The 25,845-nt window shown below is 42.7% G+C and overlaps 5 protein-coding genes and 1 long non-coding RNA gene across 9 annotated transcripts; 4 read left to right on the top strand and 2 right to left on the bottom strand.

The window, feature by feature from the left end:
• Positions 1 to 2,264: 2,264 nt before the first annotated feature.
• On the top strand, positions 2,265 to 9,923 carry LOC124311946 (homeobox protein OTX1-like). The gene is made up of 9 exons (XM_046776313.1): positions 2,265 to 2,547; positions 3,459 to 3,596; positions 4,727 to 4,818; positions 5,415 to 5,516; positions 7,585 to 7,698; positions 7,765 to 7,880; positions 7,949 to 8,338; positions 9,132 to 9,319; positions 9,509 to 9,923. The coding sequence occupies exons 1-9, from the start codon at positions 2,394 to 2,396 to the stop codon at positions 9,907 to 9,909; spliced, it is 1,695 nt and encodes a 564-aa protein (XP_046632269.1). The 5' UTR covers positions 2,265 to 2,393; the 3' UTR covers positions 9,910 to 9,923.
• A 55-nt stretch (positions 9,924 to 9,978) lies between these two features.
• LOC124310984 (chromosome transmission fidelity protein 18 homolog) lies at positions 9,979 to 17,957 on the bottom strand. The gene is made up of 15 exons (XM_046775198.1): positions 17,735 to 17,957; positions 17,591 to 17,671; positions 17,009 to 17,519; positions 16,788 to 16,939; positions 16,539 to 16,724; positions 16,443 to 16,465; positions 16,165 to 16,376; positions 15,952 to 16,096; positions 15,770 to 15,881; positions 15,528 to 15,698; positions 15,310 to 15,459; positions 15,119 to 15,249; positions 14,804 to 15,056; positions 10,510 to 10,570; positions 9,979 to 10,435 (listed from the first exon to the last, which is right to left on the bottom strand). Exons 2-15 carry the CDS (start codon positions 17,600 to 17,602, stop codon positions 10,335 to 10,337), a joined length of 2,220 nt encoding a protein of 739 aa, XP_046631154.1. The 5' UTR covers positions 17,603 to 17,671; positions 17,735 to 17,957; the 3' UTR covers positions 9,979 to 10,334.
• A 797-nt stretch (positions 17,958 to 18,754) lies between these two features.
• Positions 18,755 to 21,716, top strand: LOC124311075 (serine/threonine-protein kinase PLK1-like). Its single transcript, XM_046775364.1, has 10 exons — positions 18,755 to 19,039; positions 19,100 to 19,324; positions 19,389 to 19,606; positions 19,669 to 19,764; positions 19,827 to 19,982; positions 20,043 to 20,233; positions 20,315 to 20,473; positions 20,538 to 20,691; positions 20,754 to 21,000; positions 21,065 to 21,716. Exons 1-10 carry the CDS (start codon positions 18,935 to 18,937, stop codon positions 21,272 to 21,274), a joined length of 1,761 nt encoding a protein of 586 aa, XP_046631320.1. The 5' UTR covers positions 18,755 to 18,934; the 3' UTR covers positions 21,275 to 21,716.
• LOC124311746 lies at positions 21,567 to 22,381 on the bottom strand. Its single transcript, XR_006910197.1, has 2 exons — positions 22,299 to 22,381; positions 21,567 to 21,819 (listed from the first exon to the last, which is right to left on the bottom strand). It is a non-coding gene; the product is annotated as an uncharacterized LOC124311746 (long non-coding RNA).
• On the top strand, positions 22,046 to 23,211 carry LOC124311430 (DAZ-associated protein 2-like). 3 transcript variants are annotated; one of them, XM_046775922.1, is made up of 4 exons: positions 22,046 to 22,235; positions 22,321 to 22,553; positions 22,618 to 22,761; positions 22,849 to 23,211. In XM_046775922.1, exons 1-4 carry the CDS (start codon positions 22,211 to 22,213, stop codon positions 23,029 to 23,031), a joined length of 585 nt encoding a protein of 194 aa, XP_046631878.1. In that variant the 5' UTR covers positions 22,046 to 22,210; the 3' UTR covers positions 23,032 to 23,211. The 3 variants fall into 3 exon arrangements, with proteins under 3 accessions (XP_046631878.1, XP_046631877.1, XP_046631876.1); XM_046775921.1 differs by having other exon boundaries at positions 22,318 to 22,553; XM_046775920.1 differs by having other exon boundaries at positions 22,315 to 22,553.
• Positions 23,212 to 23,940: 729 nt separating this feature from the next.
• On the top strand, positions 23,941 to 25,844 carry LOC124311257. 2 transcript variants are annotated; one of them, XM_046775677.1, is made up of 8 exons: positions 23,941 to 24,021; positions 24,187 to 24,326; positions 24,394 to 24,591; positions 24,650 to 24,748; positions 24,812 to 25,028; positions 25,095 to 25,219; positions 25,282 to 25,391; positions 25,455 to 25,844. In XM_046775677.1, exons 2-8 carry the CDS (start codon positions 24,258 to 24,260, stop codon positions 25,744 to 25,746), a joined length of 1,110 nt encoding a protein of 369 aa, XP_046631633.1. In that variant the 5' UTR covers positions 23,941 to 24,021; positions 24,187 to 24,257; the 3' UTR covers positions 25,747 to 25,844. The 2 variants fall into 2 exon arrangements, with proteins under 2 accessions (XP_046631633.1, XP_046631632.1); XM_046775676.1 differs by having other exon boundaries at positions 23,952 to 24,326.
• Position 25,845: the final 1 nt, after the last annotated feature.

The raw sequence follows: 25,845 nt of genomic DNA, 5'->3' as shown, positions 1-25,845 counted from the left end.
TCGAGAAGCAATCAACATGCCTGTCATCTGTGATGACAGATGATCACCAGCGGATTATACGTCCCAAGTCTTATATGATGTGGTTTGTAGAAAAGACCGACCGACCAGTGAACCCATAAGGGATCGAGCTTCAATGGCCAAAAAGACGGCGGCGAACAATGTGCTGCTGCTATACTACACCCGGGTTGGTGAATATCGATAAGGTGGTAGATAGTAATACACACAAGACGATTCATTAAAATCTTTGGCCAGATCGGACAGCATCCACCCCCAATCAACCAAAGAGAGAGATGAGCTCCGTCTTCGGACGTCCACTACATCGGAGCAAATGCTAAACAAACAAATGAGCCTCTGAGGGAATGAACAACATGGGTCGTCCACCGATCTTGTTGACACAAAATCGAAATTTAACGGTCCAATTCAAATGTGTACACACATCAGACACATGTATATACATATAAAAGGATATACTACTACGTGCCGGATCGAGGGAATCGGATAGGGCCGTTATAACGGGGCGCAGACACGCCATTGCGGCATACCATCATTCTAGTTTCTTTCTGCTGTTGCCTCAACACGGGAGCGATCCCCCCCCCCCTTCACCCAAACAACATCAAGCATGAAGATAGAAACTCATCATTGTAATGAACGAAGGAAGGTGGTCCAGGCTATTATGTGGCGATTACAAACTGGCCATCAAAGGTACACGCTGGCTGCCCATTGGAAAGAAAAAGAATCGAAAAGAAGAGGAGGGGCATATTCCCGCCCGCTAAGCGTTTCCTTGTCGGAAGGATTTTCATTCCGGACTAATCATTAACCGCTCGGCTGGGTTTTTCCACCGCACAGCGTCTAACTAGAAATGATTCCCCACGATCATCATCCAAATCTGCATACGTTTTCTCATCCCCCATCCGCGTTACTTTAACGTCTGAAGACGGGCGAATTCATCAAACGATCACGACGGATGATGGACTATATGCAGGATAGCCAAATGAAACTGCAATCGGCACTAGCACTCGGCGCGCAAAAATGGAAAAGAAGAAATAATCAGAGCCAATTAATTTCTTGTAGGCGGGAAAATGCGCGTTCTTTGCTTCCGGAATAATTTCATTTCTCTCTCTCTTTTGTGGTGTGGGATTTTCCGAGTCGGATGGGGGGAAACACCCATCAAAAAAGATCCTAGGAGAGACTTAATAAATAAGACAGAAGGGAGAGAAAGAAAATGCACCGGATTCGTAAATGAAGTCGTGAATATTCAAAAGAACTTGCTGCTCGACGTCTATATAGGCTCTCTATCTCTCTTTTATATGCGAGACCCCACTGATTATTAATAACACTAACCCCCGGATCTGTTTGGTTAATGCCCCGACTCTACAAAAGCAGCAAAACGCTTCCGAAAAAAATGAGCTGCGGTTTTTCTTTGCTGCTGCTACGTAGTAGTAGTAGGAGGAGGAAAAAGAAATCGGAAGCCGGAATCAAGGGATCCCTCAACATCCTGAAAATCTCTGAAATTCTTCCAGATTTTTCTGCCGTGAAAGCGGATCAAATCTCGATTTCTTTCCCTTGGTTTCAACAACTTTTTTTTTTTCAGAGAATTCGGCGTGAAATTGGTCGGCTACAAGATGGGAACGCCACGCAACCCCTGATATGATCTCTAATATTTATACAATAGATCTAGTCATTGGCCTTAATTCTTTCCTTTTTTTCTTTGTACATCTTTGATAACTTGTTATCAAGTTTCCGGGGTATATCGCCGGAAGAGAAAAGAAAGAAACGCAGTTTCAATAGTAAATCACGTGGAATAGTTGATTGCTCACAAATAATGTGGCTTCATTTCGTGGGCGGAAGTGATCCTGGTACAGATCAGGGACAAAATCGCTAGATGAATCCAGTCTGGGTGGGCATGGCGTGCCGGGGAGCAATCTACTACCAGATACGACGGTAAAAGAAGAAGAAGAAGAAAAAACTCCCCGAAAATTATTGCGTGTCTACAGTTGAATTAAGCGAAAAAGTCAAGATGCTGCGGCGTCCGACGGAATTGCGGCCGGTCCCGGCTCCCGGTCCTACTACAACATTGGGCCAACATCTCCGTGGTATAGGCTCTCTCTCTCTCTCGGCGTGAGGTCCATGTCTAATGGATATTTATCTAGTAGCCGGTTGACGCTATTGGGGGAGAGAGGAAGAAGGAAGCGTGCGGACGGTCGGTTTCTCTGCCTCGCCTTTGGTTGGCCAATTGCGCCTGCGCAGGATTCCATACAAACCCCACACCCCCTCGGCTCTAACCCCTCTTTAGTTGACTCGTATGGCCAGCCTCTCACTCTCTCCATTATCCATCCATCCATCGGTTGTCGACTGTCTTACCCGGTTTTTGCTCCTGTTCCAATTCATTCCGGATGATCTCTCCTCTCCAATCCGGTGCCATGCGGGAAGAAGAACACCACGCTCATCGGGCCCCACTCGATATCATCCGCAATGGCACGGCCATCGGCCCGCAATCGTTCATCCAGTTCTCCAACCAGCCGGATCTACTCTTCTATCGCTCCGCCGGTAAGTCCAACCTTTAAAATAAAACCAAATATTTTTATTCGACAATGAAATAGGAACCCACAACAAAAATCGAGTCCTTACCGTCTGTAATGTAAAGCAAATAGATCCCGTCGAGTTGATCCATATAGACAGACGTGCCGCGTCGAGGTGCTAACGAGATTGGGCTCCTTCATTTGGTCGGGGAGCTGATGAGCTGAGAGCAAAGAGATACTATTAGATGGAAGATAGATATATATACTACTACTCTATTGTAAGACGCATAGTCTACCGTATAGCCTGCGAGAGAAAGTTGCTGGGGCTAATGCAATCGTCGCCGATGGCTCGATAAGGCAAAGATCCTCAAGCTGGCCAAATTCACTCAGAGCTCTTCATTAACCAACTGCTGAGGGAGAGAGAACAAGGATCAAGAAGAGAGAAGGGGGGGGGGGGGATGCTGGCTGCTGCTATCTCTCACTCGCTTGCCCTAGATAGATAGATAGATATTATATACACTATTAGCTCTGACGAGTTGATGATCAATCGACCGGGACGAATAAGCAAGAGAGGAGAGAAGTCGACGGTACTAACTTCGTTGAAATCACCTTTGCCTGTATGGGTACCGGGCGGGGAGGGTTGTGTGTATGTTGCTCTCTCTTGGAATCAAAACCTCAAGGAGCTTCGACTTTGCCTTTGATCCATCAAGACTGGATGACATTACGCGTCATCTGGCCCTCTTTGTTTCTCATCAGTTTCCATCTCATCGCGTCTCCTTATATTGTTATTATTCCTTTTGTGTGTTTGTGTCTGTCTGTTTGTTTGTCTGTTTGGCACTTTGGTTGGGCGATGATGAGGCTTTATTTTGTCATTGCATTTAACGGGCTGACGATGATTCTGTTTTCTTTTTTTCTCCTTGAATTTGCGGCTGAGAAAAGAAGACAAACGGGAAGATAGCAGGAAAATGTTTTGTTACCACTATCCGCCGGCCAATCTCCATCCGTCGATCGCCAGCCGTTTGCAATCAGCTCTGGATCTGCCCGGCTCCTTTGGCGTCGGACCTCCATCTCTAACCTGTGAGTTAATTTTTTTTCGAATCTTCTTGGCTTGGTAAATAATTGAAGCTCTATCTGCTCGCTCCCGATGGATTTCCCCCACCACTTTGGGTGTCATCATCACCTGAAAATAACAATAATAACAAAATCATGAGCCATTCGGTGCGGGAATGCAACAAACTAGAGCGGGAGCCAGCCGGAGCTCGGATAAATCCGGCGAATCTAGACAAATATTGATGGGTCCGAAGTTATAGTGGGAGGGGGCTTCTCCTTTTAAGAGCTTGATAAGATCATTATTAGTAGGATTTTAGCCTCTTATGGATAAGAAGAGTCTATCTAGATCTGCTTTGCCAGATACACATTTGCTGGTTTTTTGGGGGTGGTCCGCGGCCACTAAAAGCAACAAGAACAACAAGGCAGCAGGCATTAGGGAACCATTAAAAGGCCAACGGCTTTTCCCTTCTTCCGCTGGATCTATGTGCTTCACTAGTTCACTCACGACCTACACACAGAGGACTGGCCGTTGCGTCCCTCTTGCTCTTCCATACGGGGAATATCCAGGAGAGCCTAGCTGAAATCCGGGAGCGGACCCTCCTCCCTTTGACTGGAAACCCCATTTCGATGTCTTGATCCTCTTGTTTTTCCTAAAGACCGGCTCTCCGCTGGATGCAATCCTCTGCCCTCCCTCTAACAGACTCTGCTCGTGTCGACGGCTGTTAATATTAGTTCATCTCCTGGCTCCTTCTTCTTCTTCTTCTTCTTCCTGGATCCCTCGTCTGTCTGTCATTCCTGATTCCCGCAGAGTCCAGCCCAAAAGACTTACACGCAGACACAGTTGAGGGCTGGATGAAGGGGTGAAAGATTGCGGAATGTCTAGGGCTCCAACATTCCCGCGGGAGTCGTGAATTTACCGAGAAAATTATAACCTATTCCGGCGGCCCAGTCCCTTTTATTTTCACGGAGGGATATGCGTACATTTCACTGCAACAATACAACTCAATTTGAACAATGCCCGAATGGCTTTAACTCCGCCAAAGTTTCCAAAACGAATCGTCCATCTTTCTGTGAATTTCGGGGGGCAGAGCTTACCGACACGAAATTCAATCCCGATAATAACCCGAATTTCGGATTTTCCTACTCTCTGAAAACAGATTCGCCGTATCCGTACTCGTCCGAGCTTCACGACGAATCGTTCGCCCGTCGCAAGCAGCGCCGCAACCGCACCACTTTCACGCTACAACAGGTAAATACATACAAATTAAAATACAAATTAAAATGTCGAGAAAACCAACATGAAAAGGCCCAAAGTGTGGCCGCTCATTTCAGTTGTTTGGCCATCATTTTCCATCGGCGGGGGGAAATCTTTTGCCGAAATCCTTTCTGACCTCCCGATAGACGAAACTTTCTTGATCCCGTCTCCCCCAGCACAGATGTGACATCCTCTTATTTCTAATTCATAGCGATGTGGTGTGTGTCCTGCGTCGAGTATAAAAGCTTGAGTGGCGCCATCCGTACGCACACATCGGCAAAGAAGAAAGCCTCCAAAGAGGGACAGAGAAAAGAGGATTATAATCGGCGTCCAAACTAATGGACGTCGGCTAATTGCACTCGATCAAGCCAAAAGTCCAATGGCTCTCTCTCTCTCTCCTCCATATAACATGCATTGTGTAGATTTAACGATAATAATAATAATAAGTGGTCTGCTAGTAGACTACATGATTGATTTTCTCCCATCAATTCCATCAGATTGGCTTGTTTGCTTTCTCTGATCAAATCCTAATGATCTCTGCTACTCGAATTAAATCCTTCTTTTTATTTATTTCTCTCTTTCCAATTCAGCTGGAGGAGTTGGAAAATGCTTTCGCGCAGACTCACTATCCGGACGTCTTTACCCGCGAGGATTTGGCTATGAAAATCAACTTGACCGAGGCCCGAGTTCAGGTACTAACGACGACAAATTACTACGTAACGCTATATACATAACGAGCCAACAGAATTCCTGATGATAATCTAAAAGGGAATAATGTATGTACGCGACTCTGTCTGAGTGTTAAGGAGAGAAAGAAAAAAGGGGAAATCGCTAGGGCCGAAGGGATTCCTAATGAGATCGGCAGCTCTATAGGAAAAAGAAAATATACCACCAGCCACCACAGCCGACGAAATGGGGATCGAGGATTCTCTTTGCGCGGATCGAGGAAAAAAGAGCTGCTACTAGCCAGAGGCGAAGGAGAGAGAAATAGAAAAACGAGCACGACTGAGTATAAGAACGAGGTTAACCTTGCCGATGCGCCAGTGCGGAGCCTGTGCCAGCGCGCGTGCCGTACAGTTTGATGGGATAATGCGCGCTTTTGATCGGGGCTAATTTGGTGTCTAATACCGTTAGGATCCTCTACGCTCCCTCTCCTCATTCCCCTTCTCCTCCCCCTTGCCCAACGATCGACAGAGTCTACCGTCTTATCTCTTTGGCTACATTTTGACTATGTGTGTGTCTGTGTCAGTTTGATCGGCCACAAAACAAACGGTGGTGGCGGGGGGGAGCAAAGTTTCACGTCGTCAAAACTTTGGCACAACTCCTCCGCCAGGAGCAGGATCCTCCCAACAGCAGCGGTGAACCTTTGCCGTAACTTGATTGCTCCTTGATTGGGTTCTACCCAATGGAAGAAAGAGAAATCAACCAATGGTGGGTGGCAAGGATCAAGGAGATAATAACGAGACATCCTTTGATATTATGTACACACACACTCCCTGAATCAATCGTCTAATTGAATGGCAGAAACGATGGGGAGAGACACACACCCGCCCACCGTGAACCCACAACGCACCCGAAAAAAAAAAATGTCGTCTAGATTTCTAAATCCGAGTTTCGCTTACACTTTTCTCCGAAGAGCGGGAAAGACATGAGCAACTGGATCGCATTACGTCGAACCAGTCGTGTTCGGAATATGTTAACCACCACCTCCCCCCTTTTTATTTTCTCACCCGTTGTGGGCCGCACCAACACGGGAGCTAAAGGTATATACATACCAGCTAGGGTGGTGGTGTAGGGTTTTTTTTTATTATTTTCAAAAAGAAAACTGTGACAAAGTCATCCGGGGGACACGCCCCGCGTTTCGACACGGGAAGCGTTTGAAGTCGAGTTGGCTTGAAAATTGGCTCAAAGGAGCTAGGACCAAGGATAAGTGTAAGAAAGCATTCAAACCACGTCTACACATCAGGAGCCGAGAGGCGAATCAAGTTTTGAGGGTGGGGGGCAATGCTAAAAGAGTCGCTTTGACACCACAAGAGTAAGAGAGAGAGAGAAAAAAGCTAACATTTTTCTCTCTATTGAATTCCGTCTATATAGATAGATATAAGGCTTTACACTATGATAGTACTCACGATCCCTATGTCTTCCCGTCTATAGTCTCTTAAAAGGATATGAAATTGTAGTCACAACACGATTCGACAGCAACGCTGTGTGTCTTCTGTGTTGCCGTAATAATAAAAAGGAAGAAAGTAAAAGAAGAAAAGCTTACGATAGATCTCTGACACAATTCACTTCATGTCCCATCGATTTGTAGCAACACCCCACCACCCAAAAGTGAAATACAAAAAAAAAAGGTTTGAATAAGAAAATGGCGGACAAATTCGCTTGGGAGTTTGAGACCCAAATAATAAAAGGAGAGTAAAGGCCTATTCAAACAATTAAGTAGAGTGCAGTTACACTAGAAACGAGTACTACAGGAAACGGTATCGGTTGAGGTAGCTCAGCTGTCAATTGATTCCATATTTGATTCTTTCCCCCCCCTAAAACTACTTTTCTTTCAACCCCAGAATGTAGTCCATCTCGGCGCATTAGCGTCACAGGTGTAAATCGAGTTATCTCCTTTTTCGTTTTTATTCGGAAGCGGAAGAAGAAATTCATCCAGCTCCCGGGGGGAATCAAATTTTCATTCGTTTCCCAACGACATTAAATTCATTAGAGTCTACAAGAGTTTAGAGACTAAAAACAAAACTGACAATCCATCAGGTTTGGTTCCAAAATCGACGGGCGAAATGGCGCAAGACGGAGCGGATGAAAGACGAGCAAAAGAGACGCGAGGAAGAACAAGAACGAGTGACTGATCGCCAGTCCAACGAACAGGTAAAAATTCGATTAAACAAGATTGCCATTTTACCTTGTCAAAAATATTTCCGTGTTGCGCAATAGGATCCGAACGAAGGTGATGGATGTGACGGAGATACCAGTCCGGATGTAGAGCAGCTGGAATTCGAGACGGGACGCTGTAGCCCTTCGAATCAAGTCAACATTGACGTCGACGACGAGTAAGTTGATTTGGAAAAATTCCGGAATAATTTAGACGGATGTAAAATAAACATTTGGGTTTTTGTAGTAGCCAAACGGCAATTACCTTGGCGCCGGTGGTTGAAATCAAAGTTGACGACGATCATTCAGACGAGCGGAGTCACAGCAGCAACAGCGACGGAAGCATCCGCCGCAGCAGTCACGGTGATCCCAACGGCACTCCGATTACCAGCCGCGAGGAAGTCTACTCCGTCAGCCCTTCGGCCGGAACGTCAGCCGACTCCGCAACCAAAAATCCGCACACCGTTCAACAGCCGCAGTCCTCCTCATCCGGCAATGCGGTTCACTCCGCCGAACAGCCCAAACTCTCGACTATGACAGGCCACAGCAGTTCGTTAGGCGGTGGGAGCGGCAGCAATCTAAACAGCTTCCCGTTCGGTTCTCCCTACGGATCGCACCTTTTCCCGCTTCCGCACAGGTAATACTCATTAACATTAAACGGATGAAGAAAGAACGAAAGTAGGAGCCAGATTAGATGATGAGTTCAGAGCAATCTTGTCCCTAGTTAGTCAATTTCATCTGCAATCGATGAAAGGCGTGTGGGAGCCAATCCAAATAATGGACAAGCAGAAAGATAGGCTAAAGAGAGTCGAGGATCAATGAGCCATAAAGGCAATTAGGAGTGTTCCGGCTACCCAAGTGGATGCCAAAATCCAAAGAAGAGGGAGGGGGGGGGAATAGAAAGGGTAGAAGAGGCTACACAGTATCTGTATGTATAGTATGTTACTTGTCTCACATGAGTAAGTTGTTGACTCAGAGGCATCCACCGATTGCCCGACACCGGCATTCTCCTTGGTTCATTCCGGGAACGCTGGAAGGGTTGACTGGCTCATCGTCCAGGAAGTGGCACGAATCACACCCGAGAGCATGCAGAGAGAGAATTGTGTGCACTTGTCACCTTCACGCCATTTTCTCCGACGATCCCTTTTTTTTCTTTCTTCCGGTTGGGTTTTTCTTCCGGTGACAGGCGCCGGCCATATTGGATGCGGATCCGTTGTACGCTGGCGCAGGTTTTAATCGAATGTAATTCGAAAAGGGAAGAAGCAGATATGAAAACCAACAATCTTTGGCGGGACTGAATAATTCACGAAGGAGATTATGAAAGATTTGTGCACTCAATGGATCAATAGCTTGTTATGCGATAGAATCATTCATGATTTACCTATAGCTCTCCCTATTCAATTTGGTCCTTGTCGTTGTAATATTTCTAGTGGATTGAGGTCCCTAATGGATCATCATCATCATCATCAGAGTCCCATGGGCGGACCACCGAGGTCCTTCCCGTCAGCGTACCCGAGATCTTTCCCCATCGGGCATCACCATCACCAGCTGGGACCTGCAGCGGTGGCGGCAGCAGCGGCCGCCGCCGCCTCTTCGCTCTTCCCGTCTCCCCTTCACGGTAAGTCAAAGTCCCCTGAATGATTCATCATTTGATGGCAAAGTGGATGGAATGGAATGAAATTTGAATAATAAAGTTAAACGAATGAAAATGGGGATATAAGGAACAAGAACGAAAAAAGGAAAAAAAGAAACTTGAATTATTTAACATTTGGGAAAACTTTTTTTTTTTGCTGTTGCTGCTGCGTAGGTTTTTCCGGCTTGTGTCCGTGCTGCCCGGTTAAACCGAGACCGATCGGCGCTCTCAACTTGCCTGGACTGTTCCCGTCACCCGGCCTATTCAGCAATCTCAACGGAATGGATCGTGGTTCGACGGTCGGTGGATTCGGCGCCGCCGGAAGTAGCGGAAGCGCTGGATCAGGTGGTGCCGGCCAGACTGGTGGATTTCATTTGGACGCGGCCACACCTGGCAGCGTGGAGGAGCTACGGCGCAAAGCCCATGAGCATTCGGCCGCGTTACTCCACAGCCTCCAGCAACACGCCATGGAGTTCCATCTGCAACAACAACATCAGCAACACCAGCAACAGCAACAACAACAGCGAAAGAACAAGGAAGCCAATGAATCGGAATCCAACAGTCAATCTGATTAAACATAATTCTAGTGGGGGAAACAAGCTAAAACAAAAAGTTAGTAATTAAATGGCTCTCAAATTCCCAAATCCTCTCGGCGAAAAAATAAAAATTCATTCGATATTCGATACATTTAAACAAAAATCTATTCATAATTTTGCTTTTCCCAGTTGCTTTGATTCTTCCATCAAATGTTGTTCGTTAATTCCTAGTCACTCTACTACCCAGCAGCAGCAGAACATAATCCGTAATTGGCCCCTCCTTCATCCTCCTGCTCCATCAAAATTAAAACATTCCCCCAAAATTAAAAAACATCTTGTAATCTGTGTTTAGTTCAGAATTTTCTCTCTCTCAAATTTCTGTTCTCGTCAATACACGGTGTTGTAGGATTCAATTGACTTTTCCCGTTTTATTTCAATCATCTTTCCACTTTCTGTATATCAATTCAAATGAAATCCGCCATTTTGACACTGCGACGGACAGCGTTGCTGTAGCCCTCTTTGAAGTGATACCAGACGTCATTTTGCGCAATTTGGACCGAGGAACCTACGAAAATAAAAAGTAGAAAAATAAAATTATTTTCTGTACAAGATTTGAATATCAAATCAATTTGATTATACCGTCAGCATTTTTCTTTTTGGGCGGAGTTTTCAACGGCCTTCCGAAGAAATCCGTAGCCGGCTAAACATAAAATAAAATCAACGAAGAAAATAAAAACAATTTAGTAGATTTTCCAAACGGAATTTGCGCAAAGTAGCGCATGAAATCAAAGGGAAAGAAGATTTGACAGGAGGCTAACAGCTGAAAAGCATTTAGGTTTAAGTGGTCAAACGCTTAGTTCAATGGTGCGACTGCGAGAGAGAGAGTGAACTGGGGGGCGGACAGTGGCCACTAGCACTCGCACTTTTTCAAAGAGAGTAATCGCATCCTTAACTCTGTAAGAGTTGTTTGTTCCCTTTGTCCGACTGTGTCTATGTGGTGTGTATCAACACATTCTCTCTTCGGCGGAGGGAAAAAATAGGAGCGAAGAAAGTGAACAAGAAGATCGACGCCATTCAAAGTCATCGTGATGGAAGAGCCAATGCTTCCTCCCGGCCGGGATCCCTGGCTCGTCGTTTCCTTCGCACACAGCGCAGACACAACTAGAGGGGCGAGTGTGCTGTGCTTTTCTTCCGCACCAGCGGAAACTCGTAGTTTAGTAAGTGTCTGTCTTGTCTGGATGCCTAAGCGGAGCGGGCTCATCAGTCCGAGAGAAAGCAGGACTCTGATGGGATTTTATTACTTGCAACAACAGCAACAACATTTCCCCTCAAAAAACAAAACAATTCGGCAGCTTTCAATCCCATAAATGACACGGACTGAAATTTTCGCCCTTTAGTTGAGGCTACATTAAGCTGCCGGAACCATTTTCAAAAGAAAGGGGGTAGAAAAAAAAGGAGGAAATTTTTTCTTCTATTTTTGTAGTTGTTGTTGCTGTTGTACTGGACAAGAAAGGAGATATTATACAGCCGGGCACATTTCCGGATGGCCTTTGTCCAGTGATTCTTTCGGCGTCACTTTATCAGTTTTCGGTTCGGCCATGTTAAATACACACTACAAGCACCAGACGCTTCCTCTTATTCGTTACGTTTTTTTTTCTTTCTTTCTTATTGGCCTCCCTTGATGGTGGAGCAAGATTTCGTAATACGTTATACTTGCCGGGCCGTTTGGCATCACGCTTCCGGGACGAGAGCCGGGCTCTCTCACACACAGCAGAGGCAGGGCGGAATCAGCCGCCGGAAGCTGCCGAACGCCGTCGGAGGCGATTAAGAGTTAAAAGCTTCGCCGTTCTGTCGGCTTTGATCGAGTTGAGCTTTGACCCACCCTCTCGCCACCCCTGGCAGCAGCAGCACCCGCTTTCCACAATCCCCGACGTCCATTAACAGACACATTTTCGGCTAAACAACAACAACAACAAAAGCAAAAATACCATCAAATGTAATTTGATTTTGGACAACCAAATCTAAATTGCAAAACGAGTTGAAATTTCAAATCATTTCCGGGCGGGCTTTCAGTGAAGACTAAAACAAGGTGAAAGGTTTTCTCATCTCGGCCCGTCTTAGCGAGAAAACGGTAATAACTCGTTTGGGGCTTCCGGGGGTCGATGAGTGTCGCATTACTTTGCAAATCTTATTCCCTTTTCGTTGCTAATGGAAAGGCTGTGTGTGTGTGTAGTTAACCCAATGCGGCAATCAAAATCTCTAATAAGGTCCATCATCCATCTTGATTCCCTTGAATTTAGTGCGCTCATTTAATCCCCCTAGATGTCAATCGAATAATTAATGAAAAGGGAGACCCGAGTGAATTGCCAACCAGAAAACGACGTCGGCGACAACAGCCATTTTGTTTGTTTGTTTTTCAAAGTTTCAGAGAGCCAAAATGACAATTTTGTTGGATCCCATCAATCGAAAGCCAATCTACGAGCGGTCGCCATTTTTGATTCGTGATATGATTTGATTGTCGGGTTCCGAGGGACCGCATTGTGTGCGTGACGGACGACAGGGAGACAATCAGCCAACGGTCAACGACAATCGAATTGCAATGGATAAAGAGAGAAAAACAAGAGCGACGGATCCTTTTATTCTTTCCAGAACGAATCCGCCAGGGACGTCATCATCATACCAGTCGACGACCTTATTCGGCCATTTTCCATCAAATCAATCAACAAACGGTTTTCCCACTCGGGGTATAACAAGCGATGGATGTCCAATTTTCGAGTGTCGTCTTTTTTCTTCTGCACTTTTTAGCCCGTCATCAAGGAGCCAAAAAGAAATTGCATTTCGAGAGCTACCGGCCAAAATATTTCGTCTCGCGCCCCAAATGATCAAACCCCAACAATGAAAAACTCATTGAATTTCGGCTGGGGCAGTCAATCAAGGCGCGGAAGAGTTTTTCACTCCCCCCTCGCACGATCTTTTGAATCCCGAGATGAAATGGAGCGGAATCACGGCCACGAGCATCAATGATGGGCCGAGATAATGGGATTCCGTCAAAGACTTATTGCCTGTCTGCTGTCGGTGGGGTTTTTCTATCATTGTTTTTCTCTCTCTTCTCCTTCACGCGTCTCCCTTTCGATCCCTCCTCTTCGACATGAATAGGAGCAAAGGACTGTGTGGCAGGAGCCATAGGGGCCTAATAGATTTATACTTGTATAGACTCTATATAGGAAATAAGGCGAAAGAGGGGGGGGGGGGGGAATTGAGAGGACAATATTGTTGGGTAACGACAATAGCGACACGTGTCGGCAGACACTACAGGCCAATTCCTCCTCCTCTTTTGAGATGTACTTTCACTCACTGTGTGTGCTACTCCACGGATATACAATAATAATAGTACTGCTGTATATCTATCTATCTAAAGTATATCTATAGATCTCTTTCACCATTGCTTCCTGCCCAACCTCTATCGCAAGCTGTCCTCACAGAACAGACACACACACACGCAACTAATCGGACTGTTTGATAAAGCCGATTACGCTATAGAATCGCATCGCAGTACAACCCCAAGCTCCAAGGGGGTTGGCTCCCCCCCCCTCCACTCGAGGGTGGTGGCGGGGAGGTGGATCAAGAGGGTGCTCCTATATGATTAGGGTCCAGAACAGATGAAAAAAAAAAGAGGAGTTGCCAGTATAGACTTACGGGTGGGTAGTAAATAAATCTCAAAAGAGCCAAAGACATCAGTGGGTGGGTGTCTGTGTGTGTGTACCATGCTATTATGGAGACGGGAATCAATAGATATGGGCAACTACTACCACCACCAATGACTGCCAAACATTATGAATGTCGAGGGGGAAAAAAGAGAGGAAAAAAATGACGCTTTTTCGCGGTCGACTAGCGATGGTCGACTAGGGCCAACGTCAAATGCGCAACGCTACGCTGCGGGATGTGTGTTTTTTTTTATTCTTCGAGGGGGATCTTACGCCGCACGTCGACGGACCCAGGAAATGCGATGAGATACCCCGAAATCTTTCTAGAAAAAGGAGCAGAGTGGAGAGATACTGCTAACGTACTACATAAAAGGCACTATACAGTAGCCTAACTTCCGATCTGCTGGCTAACAGTTAATAGAAGAGAAGGGAATAAAAAATAAACGGCCCTTCACTCTCTGAACGATTCCGGTTGCTCAGTACATTACACCACCAATTACTTCCGTTTTTTACTTTTTTTTCGCCAGGCAAAAAGGAAACCGGGAAAAAGCCCATTATCTGGCGATGACGCCACAGTCCCTTCCCTCTTTCCAAACTGGCCCTGCCCACCTCATAATGCATAATAGAGTAGTCGTAGAATATAATCCGGCCACAAAATGTAATCGTTTGGTGGTGCCTTTATACACTCCCTCCCTTTCCAGACCCTCAACCAAAGTAGAGGGGGAATAAAAAGAAAAAACAAGCTTACATCCGCCCTATTGCGCATTTGCATCCGACCAAAAACAGGAAAAAGAGTAAAAATAAAAAAATATGGAGAATATCTTCCAGGACGATCATATGTCAAGGACTGACTGGTCATTTCTTTTCTCATTTTGTGCGCGAGTTGTCGGAGCAGACGGCAATAGATGAAGAAGAACATATTTACAGCAAGAGGGTCGAAGAGAGGTCGACCGGGAAGAATGTTATTCTCCTTCCATTTGCTTTCAACAGCTAACCGGTTACTATAAAGCAATTATCATATGAATAGCGGAAAGATGATGAAACCCAACCAACCCCGGGCGGCGGCTCTTCATTTGGCGAGATTCGAAAGATCATTAATCACTTAGGACGACCTTTTTTCCCGACTTTCCCTTTTCCCATAATAAAGGGGAAAACGATTCATCGATGGGATTCCGAAAAAGCTCGTTTGTCTGGTACTTATAATATATTTTGAGAAATAATGGACTTACTTTGCAGGACTCGACAATGGGCTTGGGCTTCAGAGCTAATGTCATGGCCGCGTTGGGCGGGGGTTTGATGACTTTGGGTTCTTCTTCGATTTCCTCTATCGTAGCCTTTGGCGTAATCATAGGACCCAAATTGCATTCGTACTGACGAAGTTTCTCCAGCTCGATCTCCCTAGCCAGCATTTGCTTGACGCTGTACGTCAAGCTTTTTCGCTGGACATTATCGACTTCGAAATAAGCCACTTGCTCCACATCTCTGCATGAAACAAGAAAACGTGTCAATGAAAGCGCATCAATGTGACAAAGGAAGAATTTTACGGTTCGAGGCAGTAGCGGTACACTCCGTCGATTGTCTTTTCTTGGCGGAAAGTCAGATTGTACGAAATCATGACGCCAATGACCCGAAGAATTTGTTCCTTCTCTTCGGCGGAGTACAACTGGGCGCTCACCTAATGAGTAATACTTTTTTGAATGAACACTTGCGTTAATGAATAAGAAATGTCACGAACCGGTCTCAGGCTGGGAGTAATGATCGGCAAGGAAAATGGGATGATGTCTTGGATAATTATATCTTTGTTGTTGGTTATTCTAACGGTTGGTTTCAAGTCTTGCAGCATTGCAGACACAATATTCTCATTCTTTCCTTGCTTGGCCCTCAGCTGAACAACAAAGAAGGTGATACAAGAAACGTGAAATAGTAATCATTAAAAAAATTAAGGGCCAATACCTCTGTTTGAGCTGTTGGATATTGAATTTTCTGCGAGAGAACTGCTGCCATTTGAAAGTGCAATGCGATGAAAGCGTAGGGCAAGTAACCAAACACGCAATAGTTTTGGTTTAGTTGGATGAAATGGTTGACGTGATCGAAGAAGCACATCCAATCCAATCCAATGCATACCTTAAACAGCACCACATCACAATTTCAAGAAGTTATCTAATGTAATTTTTTTTTTAAATTATGGACAATACCGCGTTTAGATAGCTATCTTTGAATTTGATGTTTGGGTAGTTTTCGAATACACCTTGCATCAAGCGATCGTACTCTCCGCAGGAATGAACAGCATGCAAAATATTGGCAAACCTGCCACAAATAAAATAAACATTGCTTATGTCAAAAGATACTCAAATGAATACTCGAATTTTGTTATTACCTGGCTGGCATGGAAGCATTGTTGCCGGCGTTGGGAGCTAAAGGTCTATCTACATCTGGCGCCAAAGGTAACATACCCTCACGTTCATTTTCAACCATGTACTGACTCCTCTTTTGTCTTGGAATGTGAAATATCTCTTGCCAAACTGGTTAAGATATTAGTTACAGACAGAATTAGCATATTTAAATGAGCAGAACACAACCCAAAATGTACCTTGAAACAGGCTTTTATGGTTGTCTTTATGTCCGATGTTGAGATTCATGACATCACTATAACGTAATGGGCGCCGACGAGACTTGAGAAAGTACAGAGTTGCTAGACACGATCGGATATCGTAGTCGGCTTTCTCGCACAGCGCAAGCATGGTCGTCATGTCTACCTGGATATCATGTTCCTTTGAAATGCTCAACAGCCTCTGAGCCAACCTAATAGAAATAGTTCAATTCATGTTTATCTGTAAAGATTGATAACATTTACGCATGCACCATTACCTGTTTGGATTCGTCGGAGGAAACTGTAAGAAACGAAATAGTTTAGCTTTTAGTTTTCAAGGAACTCTGATACAAGGACAACAACAATAATGTTACCTGAAGAACCAGAGCCGCCTGCCTCAAAGGCCTCAACGATGGAGTGTACAAGTCATTGCAGATGCAAATTACAGGCCTAGACACGATATTTATACCCTTCTTCTTTTTTTTCTTTGTGGCTTGGCTATTTTCTTTGTTTTGGCCGCTGTCTTGCGTAAGAGTGTTCACAAGGAAGTTGATAGACGCCTGAGCGAAAAATAAGATTATTGAGAGAAGCAATTACTAATAACCTATAAATTAAATATTTACAGCAGGTGCGCCGTCAATTTCGTCGATGATCAAGCAATTGGGAAGAGGATTTGCTCCCATGACCGAACGCATTTGGGTAGCGGCTTCTATTTGAAGTTTAAACGCTTCTACATTCCTGTCATCGCTGGCATTCATTTCCACAGGATAATAACCTATTTTTGTCATACAGTAGTTATACTTATCTGTCCTCCAACATACTCATGTAGCTCTGCAATAATTACCTGAATGCTTTGCGACGACGTGAGCCAAAGTTGTTTTGCCCAAGCCAGGTGGTCCACTTATTAGCACGATTTTCTGTATCGGTCGCCCAGATGAATCCAGCTCTTCTTTCAGCTCACCATCAGTATTTTTATTAAAGAATTTTTTCTTATGTTCGAATTTCTTGTCAAAGCGACCTTGAGGACCGGTATTTTTCTGACCCTGAGCCCATTTGGGCTTGATGTTTTCATCAATTTTGGGTACTTTAATTTTAACTTCTCTATTGAAGACCGCCTTATCCCAAAGCTTTAACCAATGTAAGAGCGTTCGGTTGACATTTTCTTCACTCAGTAAATCGAGGTAATTTTTCGGTCGGTATAGGTCCATCCATGAGTCGGTAGATTTGGACTTATTCTTTGAATCGTTCTCCATATCATCATCTGTCGCTCCTTTTATGTTATATTCTGGTTTTTCCAGTTCACGTAGGCGACGCTCGAAGACCTCGTCCGACACCACACTCGATTTAGACCTTGTCTAAAAAATTTTAAAAGGAGTACTTAGTAAAGTGATGGGTATTAGCGGATGAGACTGCATTTAAAATTTACTTCATTGTACATTTGCAGCTTTAGATTTGCTACTGAAACCTTTAATAGATTGCCAACACTTTTGGAATTCAAATCAATATCCTATACAAAAACAGATGGGTTGATTATAAACTGAAATTGTGTTGTGAGAACTCTGTAGTATACTGTTTGTTTTAGTGATTCTTCTGTTTTAAGTCTGATAAATAACTTTTGACCAGTATGTGTGGTAACACACTGATGTGGTTCTGCTGGAACAAGGCGGAAAACATATCTTTTTGGCCTTGGGGCACGAAAGGCTCTTGGTTCTTCATAACATTCAGGGGTTGTATGTGTCACATGGCCATCAAAAAGTATATCATCATTTCTTGACTTTTTTGAAGGGTTTGAACCTGTCGTTAAATTTAAACAGTTGGTGTTATTTTTTAATTTCTACATCAACAAGTTAAAGACAAAAATATCTTACCATCAGACAAGGACCCAAACACTTCATCTTGCATTCTTTTTCTTCCAGCTTCATCAGATAGAGGAGCTGCATGTCCTGACATACTGGAGTTTGAACGGCTGCCAATATCAGGGGCTGCATGCCCCGACAAACTGGAGTTTGAACGACTGCCATTACCATCGTGAAAATTTAGGCTTTTCTTCACTTTTTTATCATTCCCTTTAGGCAGAACAGGGGCAGAGTTTTCTTCAAAGTCTAAAGGAAAAACTGTTTTAATATTTTCACAAAGTCAATGTGTTTTCAGTATTCACCAAGCTCATTCATTAGCTCAAACTCTTCAGCATATCGCATTTCATATTCCTCGTCAGGATCGGGAAATTCGTCGTCCATGTTTGATGATTAGACTTTTCTGAGTGAATTCTAAATATTTAATATTTAATTATTAACAAACTGAGAACTTCTCAGATAAAAATTCTGGTTTAAAAACGAGACAAAATAGCCAACAAAACATGCTGTTGTGATGCTGTCTGCTATATCATGTTTTCCCGCCAAACAGCAATTTCGGTCAATGGACCTCAAGGAACGATAACCAAATAAAATATTATATTACTGTATTTGAAATAAAAAAGGTATTTAAATATGAAACAAATATTTATTTTATTGATTTGGGTAAAATTTGAAACTACTTATATAAATTTAATTATTCCTGCAAATTCGACAACGCCATCATTTGAAGTTGAGTTCGAAAAAGCAAAAGTCTGTTGGGGCTGGGGTTTTCACTGGACGGTTTGAGTTTCAGGGTCCCCTTTTGATCTCGTTTTAATATTTGGGAAACGTCCCAGAATTTGTAGCCATTGATTTCCCATAAACTGCAAACTCTATTTTAAAATTACTGATAACTTCCTTTATTCATTTTTTTTAAAATGACAAGCATTAAACCAAGTGAACCGGGACCTGATATTATTCCCGACATCCTGTGTGATGCTGCTGGCAAAAAGAGGTATCAAAGAGGAAGATTTCTCGGCAAGGTAATGAAAATCCACCTCTAGTATAATCGAATAATGGAAATAACGCCAGTTTTTTTATAGGGTGGTTTTGCCAAATGCTATGAGCTAACAGATCTTGACAATGGACAAGTGTTTGCTGGAAAAATCGTCTCCAAACAACTTCTTGTCAAGCCTCACCAAAAAGATAAAATGGCTCAGGAAATTTCTATTCATCGTAGTCTAAAACATGATCATGTAGTAGGATTTCACAGTTTCTTTGAAGATAATAACTTTGTATATATAGTGTTGGAACTGTGCAAAAGAAGGGTAAGTCTTTGTTAGCAGAATTAAACTGACAATTTACTGAAACAGTTTTTTTCGTATTTCATAGAGTCTAATGGAATTGCACAAAAGAAGGAAAGCTGTTACTGAACCAGAAGCAAGATATTTCATGCACCAACTTCTATTGGGTGTAAAATACCTTCATGAAAACAAAATGATTCACAGGGATCTCAAGCTTGGGAACTTGTTCCTGAATGATAACATGGAACTTAAAATTGGAGATTTTGGTTTGGCAACAAAATTAGATTTTAGTGGAGAGAGAAAAAAGTAACAGCAACCAAGTGTAGCTGCATGGAATTGTTTATAATTTATTTTATTATTTTACTTAGAACACTGTGTGGCACTCCCAACTATATTGCTCCAGAGGTTCTCAACAAAAAAGGCCATAGCTTTGAAGTTGACATTTGGTCTATGGGCTGCATTTTGTAAGACCTATATTTTATTATTCTTTTTAAAATATAACTTCACATTTGTATTAAATCCTCAGGTATACTTTACTTGTTGGTCGTCCACCTTTTGAGACGCAGTCTCTCAAAGATACATACAGTAAAATCAAACGAAATGAGTATCATATTCCCTCTCGGATCGGGCCTCTTGCCCGAGCTCTTATATCTCGAATGTTACAGGGTGATCCAGCCTGCAGGTATAATAACTTGAAATTAGTGTTGTGTAATTTTAAACATTTTCAGAATTATCTATCTAGACCTGCGGTCGATATTGTTTTGAATGACGAATTCATGACGTGTGGTTATATGCCAACACGCTTGCCTTTATCATGCCTCACGATGGCTCCGAGATTCGATGCCAAATTGAATAGCAGCATTATTGCTGTTCGTCGTCCACTGGGCGAAGTTAACAGAGTCCATTTACCTGGAACTGCGGAGCATCCACAAGGTTCTTCAAACACTTCCAAACAACACATTGGAGCAGATACTAACAATACATTTTGTTTGTGTGTGTGTTTGCTTTGTTTAGGAGATGGATTGGCGCCTTCAAACGAACCCAACCATGCTGAGAATGCCGGAGCCCTCTACACGGCTGGACCTTCTCCTGAGAAACTATTGCGTGAGCTTCAGCAACAGCTTACCCGCCTCTTCAGTGCAAAACCTGCGGAGAAGTTCCCTCTTATGATGGGTGCGTGTTTAAAGTATTTAAATATTAACAAAATTGCTCTAACTTATTTAATTGTTGATATCAGACGAGGCAGAGGATCCGGGTTCAGTGCCTATGGTATGGATTTCTAAATGGGTAGATTATTCTGACAAATACGGGTTCGGCTACCAACTCAGCGATGATACAATTGGTGTCATTTTCAATGATTTGACGAAACTTTTGCTGTTGGTTGACGCAAAGTAAGAGCTTTTTTTTTTATTAATAATTAAACCCTAAATGCTAATTACAATAATTGCAATAGGACCATTCAGTACGTCGAACGCAATGGAAATGAGTTGTATTACACTATGGATCAACATCCACCTACCTTGGGTAAAAAGGTGAAACTGCTCGCTTATTTCCGCTCTTACATGCAAGAGCACTTAATCAAGACTGGTGCATCCGTTGTTCCACGTGACGGTGATGAACATCTTCGGTTGCCTTTCCTACGTCAGTGGTTCCGCACATCTCGAGCTGTCGTCATGCACCTAACGAGTGGAACGCTACAGGTAAAGTTATCTTATCAAGTCTATTTTGTTCATTTAATCAATAATTAACTTTTTGTGTTACTAGATTAATTACTTTAAAGACCACGTTAAATTGATCCTCTGTCCACTCATGGGAGCTGTGACAGTCATCGACGAGAAGAAAAATTTCCGTACCTTCAAATTTTCTTTGCTGGCTGAACACGGTTGCAATCCCGATCTCTTATACAGACTGCAATACGCACACGAGAAACTGCCATTTTTACTCTCACCATTAGTAGATACTCAGGAAAAATAGAAATTTATCGCTGGCTAACAGTGATCGTCTTTCGCTTAATCAAATTTGCCCCTCGCAGTCTTTTAATTTAATTTTTTTTTTTTAGATGGCCATTCTTGACTTAATTACCATTCAATTAAGTTACGTGTCTCCTTCAAATTTTATAATAAGTGTGAAATTACTTAATCCCATTTAGGCTTTAATCCACGAACTTATCTTTTATTATGTCGCCCTTAATTTCGAACTTGAAGTTAACAAGCAGTGTTACTACTTCATCTCATTTACGAAATTTTGATGTATTTTGATTTGTTCGTCTCAAGTACATGCCTACCTCGGATTGAATATGAAGTGTGAAATTACAATACCCTGATGCCCCCTCTCTTGCCTTAATCTTAACTTCTGTCTTCCTCTTGTACGTCTGGCAATTCGCGATTTATAGAATTACACTACATCATCACCCCTTGCATGTCTTCAGTTGTGATTGCCTCAAATATTTGGCATTGTTTCTTACGTAGAATGGGAATCAGCCTCGAAAGTCCGGACGAATCTCCGGGAATACCAAGTACCTAGAAAAATACAACACCTTGACATGAGTTGTAGTTTTTGTTATCATATAAACTGTTATTTCAATTTTAAATCATTCTAAAAATATAGTATTTCAATAAAACTTGTTGACTGTAAGCTGGTTTTGAGAGAGATTTCCGTTGCGGGAAATTGTTTGAAAGAAATCGATACTGATTCAAAATATGGCAACGTTTATGTTATCAACTGTTTGTTTTCTGTTGATAACGTCTGCTTGCGCAACCAAAAAAATTACCAATCGTGAGTCAAAAACGTTATTAGAAAACGTACTGACGCACTAGTTGCTGACGTTTCTTATAAGAAGTGGATCAGTTTTGCAAAAATACATAGCTGACATTCACTCTAGTCCAAGTAACCCATCAGCAAATTGAAGAAATGCCAAAGAAGAATGATAAAAAGGGTAAGATTTAATCATTTAAAGTACTACATTTGGCTACAATAGTTAAAAATAAAACTTCCATACTTTTCAATAATGTCAATAGCAGCTTATCCAACACAACAGCAGCAGCAGCAGCCTGTAGGGCCTCCACAATTGCCATATCCAATGTACCCACCTGGAAACAATATGGCGAATCCAGCTGTAGCAGTTGCCTCCAATCCTTACAATCCCTATGTGCCGGTTATGTCTGGAATGCCGCCACCACCACCAAGTTATGATCAAGCAATGCACCACCCAGTTGCCCCACCTAACTATAATGCATCATATATGCCAGTTCAGGTAAGAAATGTTTCATTATTAACATTTCTTAGTAAATTTAATGAACAAGACTTATTTTACATAGCATATCCAGCAGCAGCAGCAGCAAGTGCCCATGAATGCCCCAGGGCCTTACTATCAACCCTATCAATCATATCAATCCCATCAACCCCATCAACCCCAAGTACATGTGCAGCAAGTCCATCCTCAAGCTACTTTTGTTGTTCCAGTGAGTACATACAGTATTACATTTCTTAGTTCAACCAGTTAAATTGTCAAAGTTTTATACTAATACTTATTTATAATAATTAATTAGAAAGCGTTCGATGCTGGTGCGCGTTTCGATTCAACGTCACAGGTGAGGGTTCCTCCACCTCCTCCCGGTGTTGCACCCAATGCTGCCCAGTTGGCGCACGGATCTGGGCATAATGTAGTATTAGGTCAAAGACAGGATCGGTTTTTCACTGGTGGTTCGGATGGAGGTGCTACATTTTGGTGAAGAAATTCTTGCAAACTGCCATACCAACAGCAACAAAATGCATACCCAATTATACCTATTCAATTCAATAAAATCATTAATTTGTTAGTTATGCGCAAAAAATCGGAAACAGTATTACTGTTACAGTACTCTTAGCCCTTAAAGAAAATGTGTGCCATGACATAAATATTTCCAACATTTGCTTTTGTTTAGTCTTTCATTGGCCGGAACTTATACTTCATCTTATCCTTCACCAAACAAAAGAATTACACAACCTTGAAAATAATATGAGCAAAGCAGCGTACCTGCGTAATTCCTTTTCTTATCTGCTCCATAAGTCTTCCGCCGAAAGGAAATATGTCGTAAGGCGTCCATCTTCCGTTCGATTAAAAATCCAACCCGATTTAGTGCTCAACTGCGACAGTGTAACATTACACCGGCCCATACAAATTCGGTGGAGAGGTACAACAACTGGCGGTCTTCCTTTAAACAAAGTGGTCAGTTGGTCACATGGTATCACCATCTGCCTATACTTGCAAATTTGTAATTTAATTAGCATCGATGAGGATGGGACAAGAACTATACAATTTTTTTATAGTTATGTCAGACTGAAAACAGATAAAGATATCTATTACCTAATACGTCTGATGAAAGACAAAGGATTATTATAATAAATTAGTTTGATTTCACATTCCGGTTAAACAAATGCGTAAGTGAAATCCACATATACATATACATAGGTGTAATGTAAGCGGAAAAGTGGGTTCACATTTATCAAGAAATTCTCTCGAGACATTGCAAGTTAAATCACAGCTCAGTTATTTGCGATTTATCTAAACTTTGGTGACGCACGTCTTCGGGATTTTTGTTATCAAAGCGCTTTGTCAACGATACTATCTGTATTATAACGACACGTAAGAAGATTATATAAAAACTATCAACAACGCGCGAAGGTGGACCAAAGAAATTGGCGTCAGTTTTATTAGTGCGCGAGAAGTAATTTTTTTTTTGGTAAGAAGGAATTCTCTAATTTGCAAATTTTCTATTCTGGCTAATAACTTCCAAAAGACACATGCGCAAAGTGCACCGAAATGAGATGGGTTTTGGCTCACAAAAGTGGATTATTTCTTACGTGTTTGGCCCCTAACAAGATTAAAACTTGACCGTTGTTGTAAGGATTCTTGTGGACGGTTTCATTTTGAAAAGACGACTGGATCCATTTCCGCTTCATCTTTCGAGAGAGCAACATGGAAAACCGAATTTTGCTACCAGTTATTTACGTTCGAGGAACATTCTATCAAGTCGGCTACGATGTGGTAAGAAAAAGAGGAAAACAAAATTAAATCCTAGACTTTCTAACTTGACTTTTCAACTATCCGACAGGGTCACACTTTTAAACATCAGATAGAAGAATTAGTTCGAGACTCGAAATTTTTGAACGACGAGCTGTTGCCAGCCTACAACACAGTTGCTGGACTGAAAATCTACGACGACACGCTAGCTCGAATGAAAGCCAAGTTCCCTTATTACGTCAATGAGTTGCAAGGAATTTCTGACGGCAGTCAAGTGCCCTTTTACAAGGTCCAATTTCAAATACTTTTTAAGTGGATGTAATAATTTTCCAACATTGTCAATTTAGTTGATGCTACTGCACATTGATAGCATGATATTAGAGGCCTCGTCGTCATCTCAACTATCTGGAAACGGTTGTTCGAGCGTCATGTGCAACCACGAAAACGCAAGTTCTAATTCAACTTATTATCAAAGTGAAAGTTTAAAAGAAAAATGATCTTACTTTTAGGTGGTTTTGGGACACACGGAAGACGCTTTTGCAGTAACTTTGAACCATCTGTACATCGTTCACGCTGATATTACCGAAAAATGTGGACGTCATGAGAGGTTCTCGTCGCTGTGTTACGCTGGGCACTTGCCTGGCTTCTGCATGAATATTAATGAGCACGGTCTCGTTTACACCATCAATATTATAGAACCTGTCAGGGTCCATAATGACAAAACACGTACTTGATAATTAAATTAATTTTCGTTTGATTAGTTTAGACTTGCGTTCCTTCTTTTTTTTTCAGCGCGTCATTTCCTGACAAGGGCGATGCTAAGCGCTCGAAATTTGGTCGACGCTCAGGCCATTCTTCGTGACAGAGGAACCGGATCTGCTCACGGATTTTGCGTCAACATGTCGTTCATGAAACAAGTAAAAATATAAACTATCAAAAAAGTTGGTTAAATTTGGCATTAATCAATATACCTTTACAGGAAGGACCAATCCTCTTTCACAGCGCTGAAGTAGGACCTGCGGAGAATAACGAGTCGCAACTGTCCATTTTGACTATTTCCCCTGGGGAGAGTCACGTTCGCTGCAATAAGTATACAACAATTTCAAACAATGTCCAGTCCAATTCTTACCACAAATTATTTACATCGATTAGGTACTTGCGACTTAAAATCAACGAAGATCATAACGGTTTAGCCGTACTCAGCAGTAACGGTCGCCATCATGTAATGGAAACTCTGGGTCTACCTACCAATATCGGAGAGGTTGTAGACATGCTGTCAAACGACGATGATCAAGATTATCCAATCTACCGTCGCGGAACGGAGAAGGATATTGTATTGACGATCGCTACTGGAATTTTCGATTTCAACCGCAGGGAATGGCGTCTCTATGTCGATAATGCTAAGAATAGTCGCCCCATTGCCACGTTCTCCATGAATCTTTAAACTTTCAGTTCTAATGTTGATTATGTGAATGTAACTACTTGGCATGACTGAAGAACTGAATCCCTCCTTAAGGTTGAAATACAATGAATACAAGTTAAC

The sequence above is a fragment of the Daphnia pulicaria genome, chromosome 8 (assembly GCF_021234035.1).
Source record: "Daphnia pulicaria isolate SC F1-1A chromosome 8, SC_F0-13Bv2, whole genome shotgun sequence".
NCBI lineage: Eukaryota > Metazoa > Arthropoda > Branchiopoda > Diplostraca > Daphniidae > Daphnia > Daphnia pulicaria.
The sequence above is the reverse complement of the archived record's forward strand: the minus strand, read 5'-3'. Positions and strand labels throughout refer to the sequence as shown.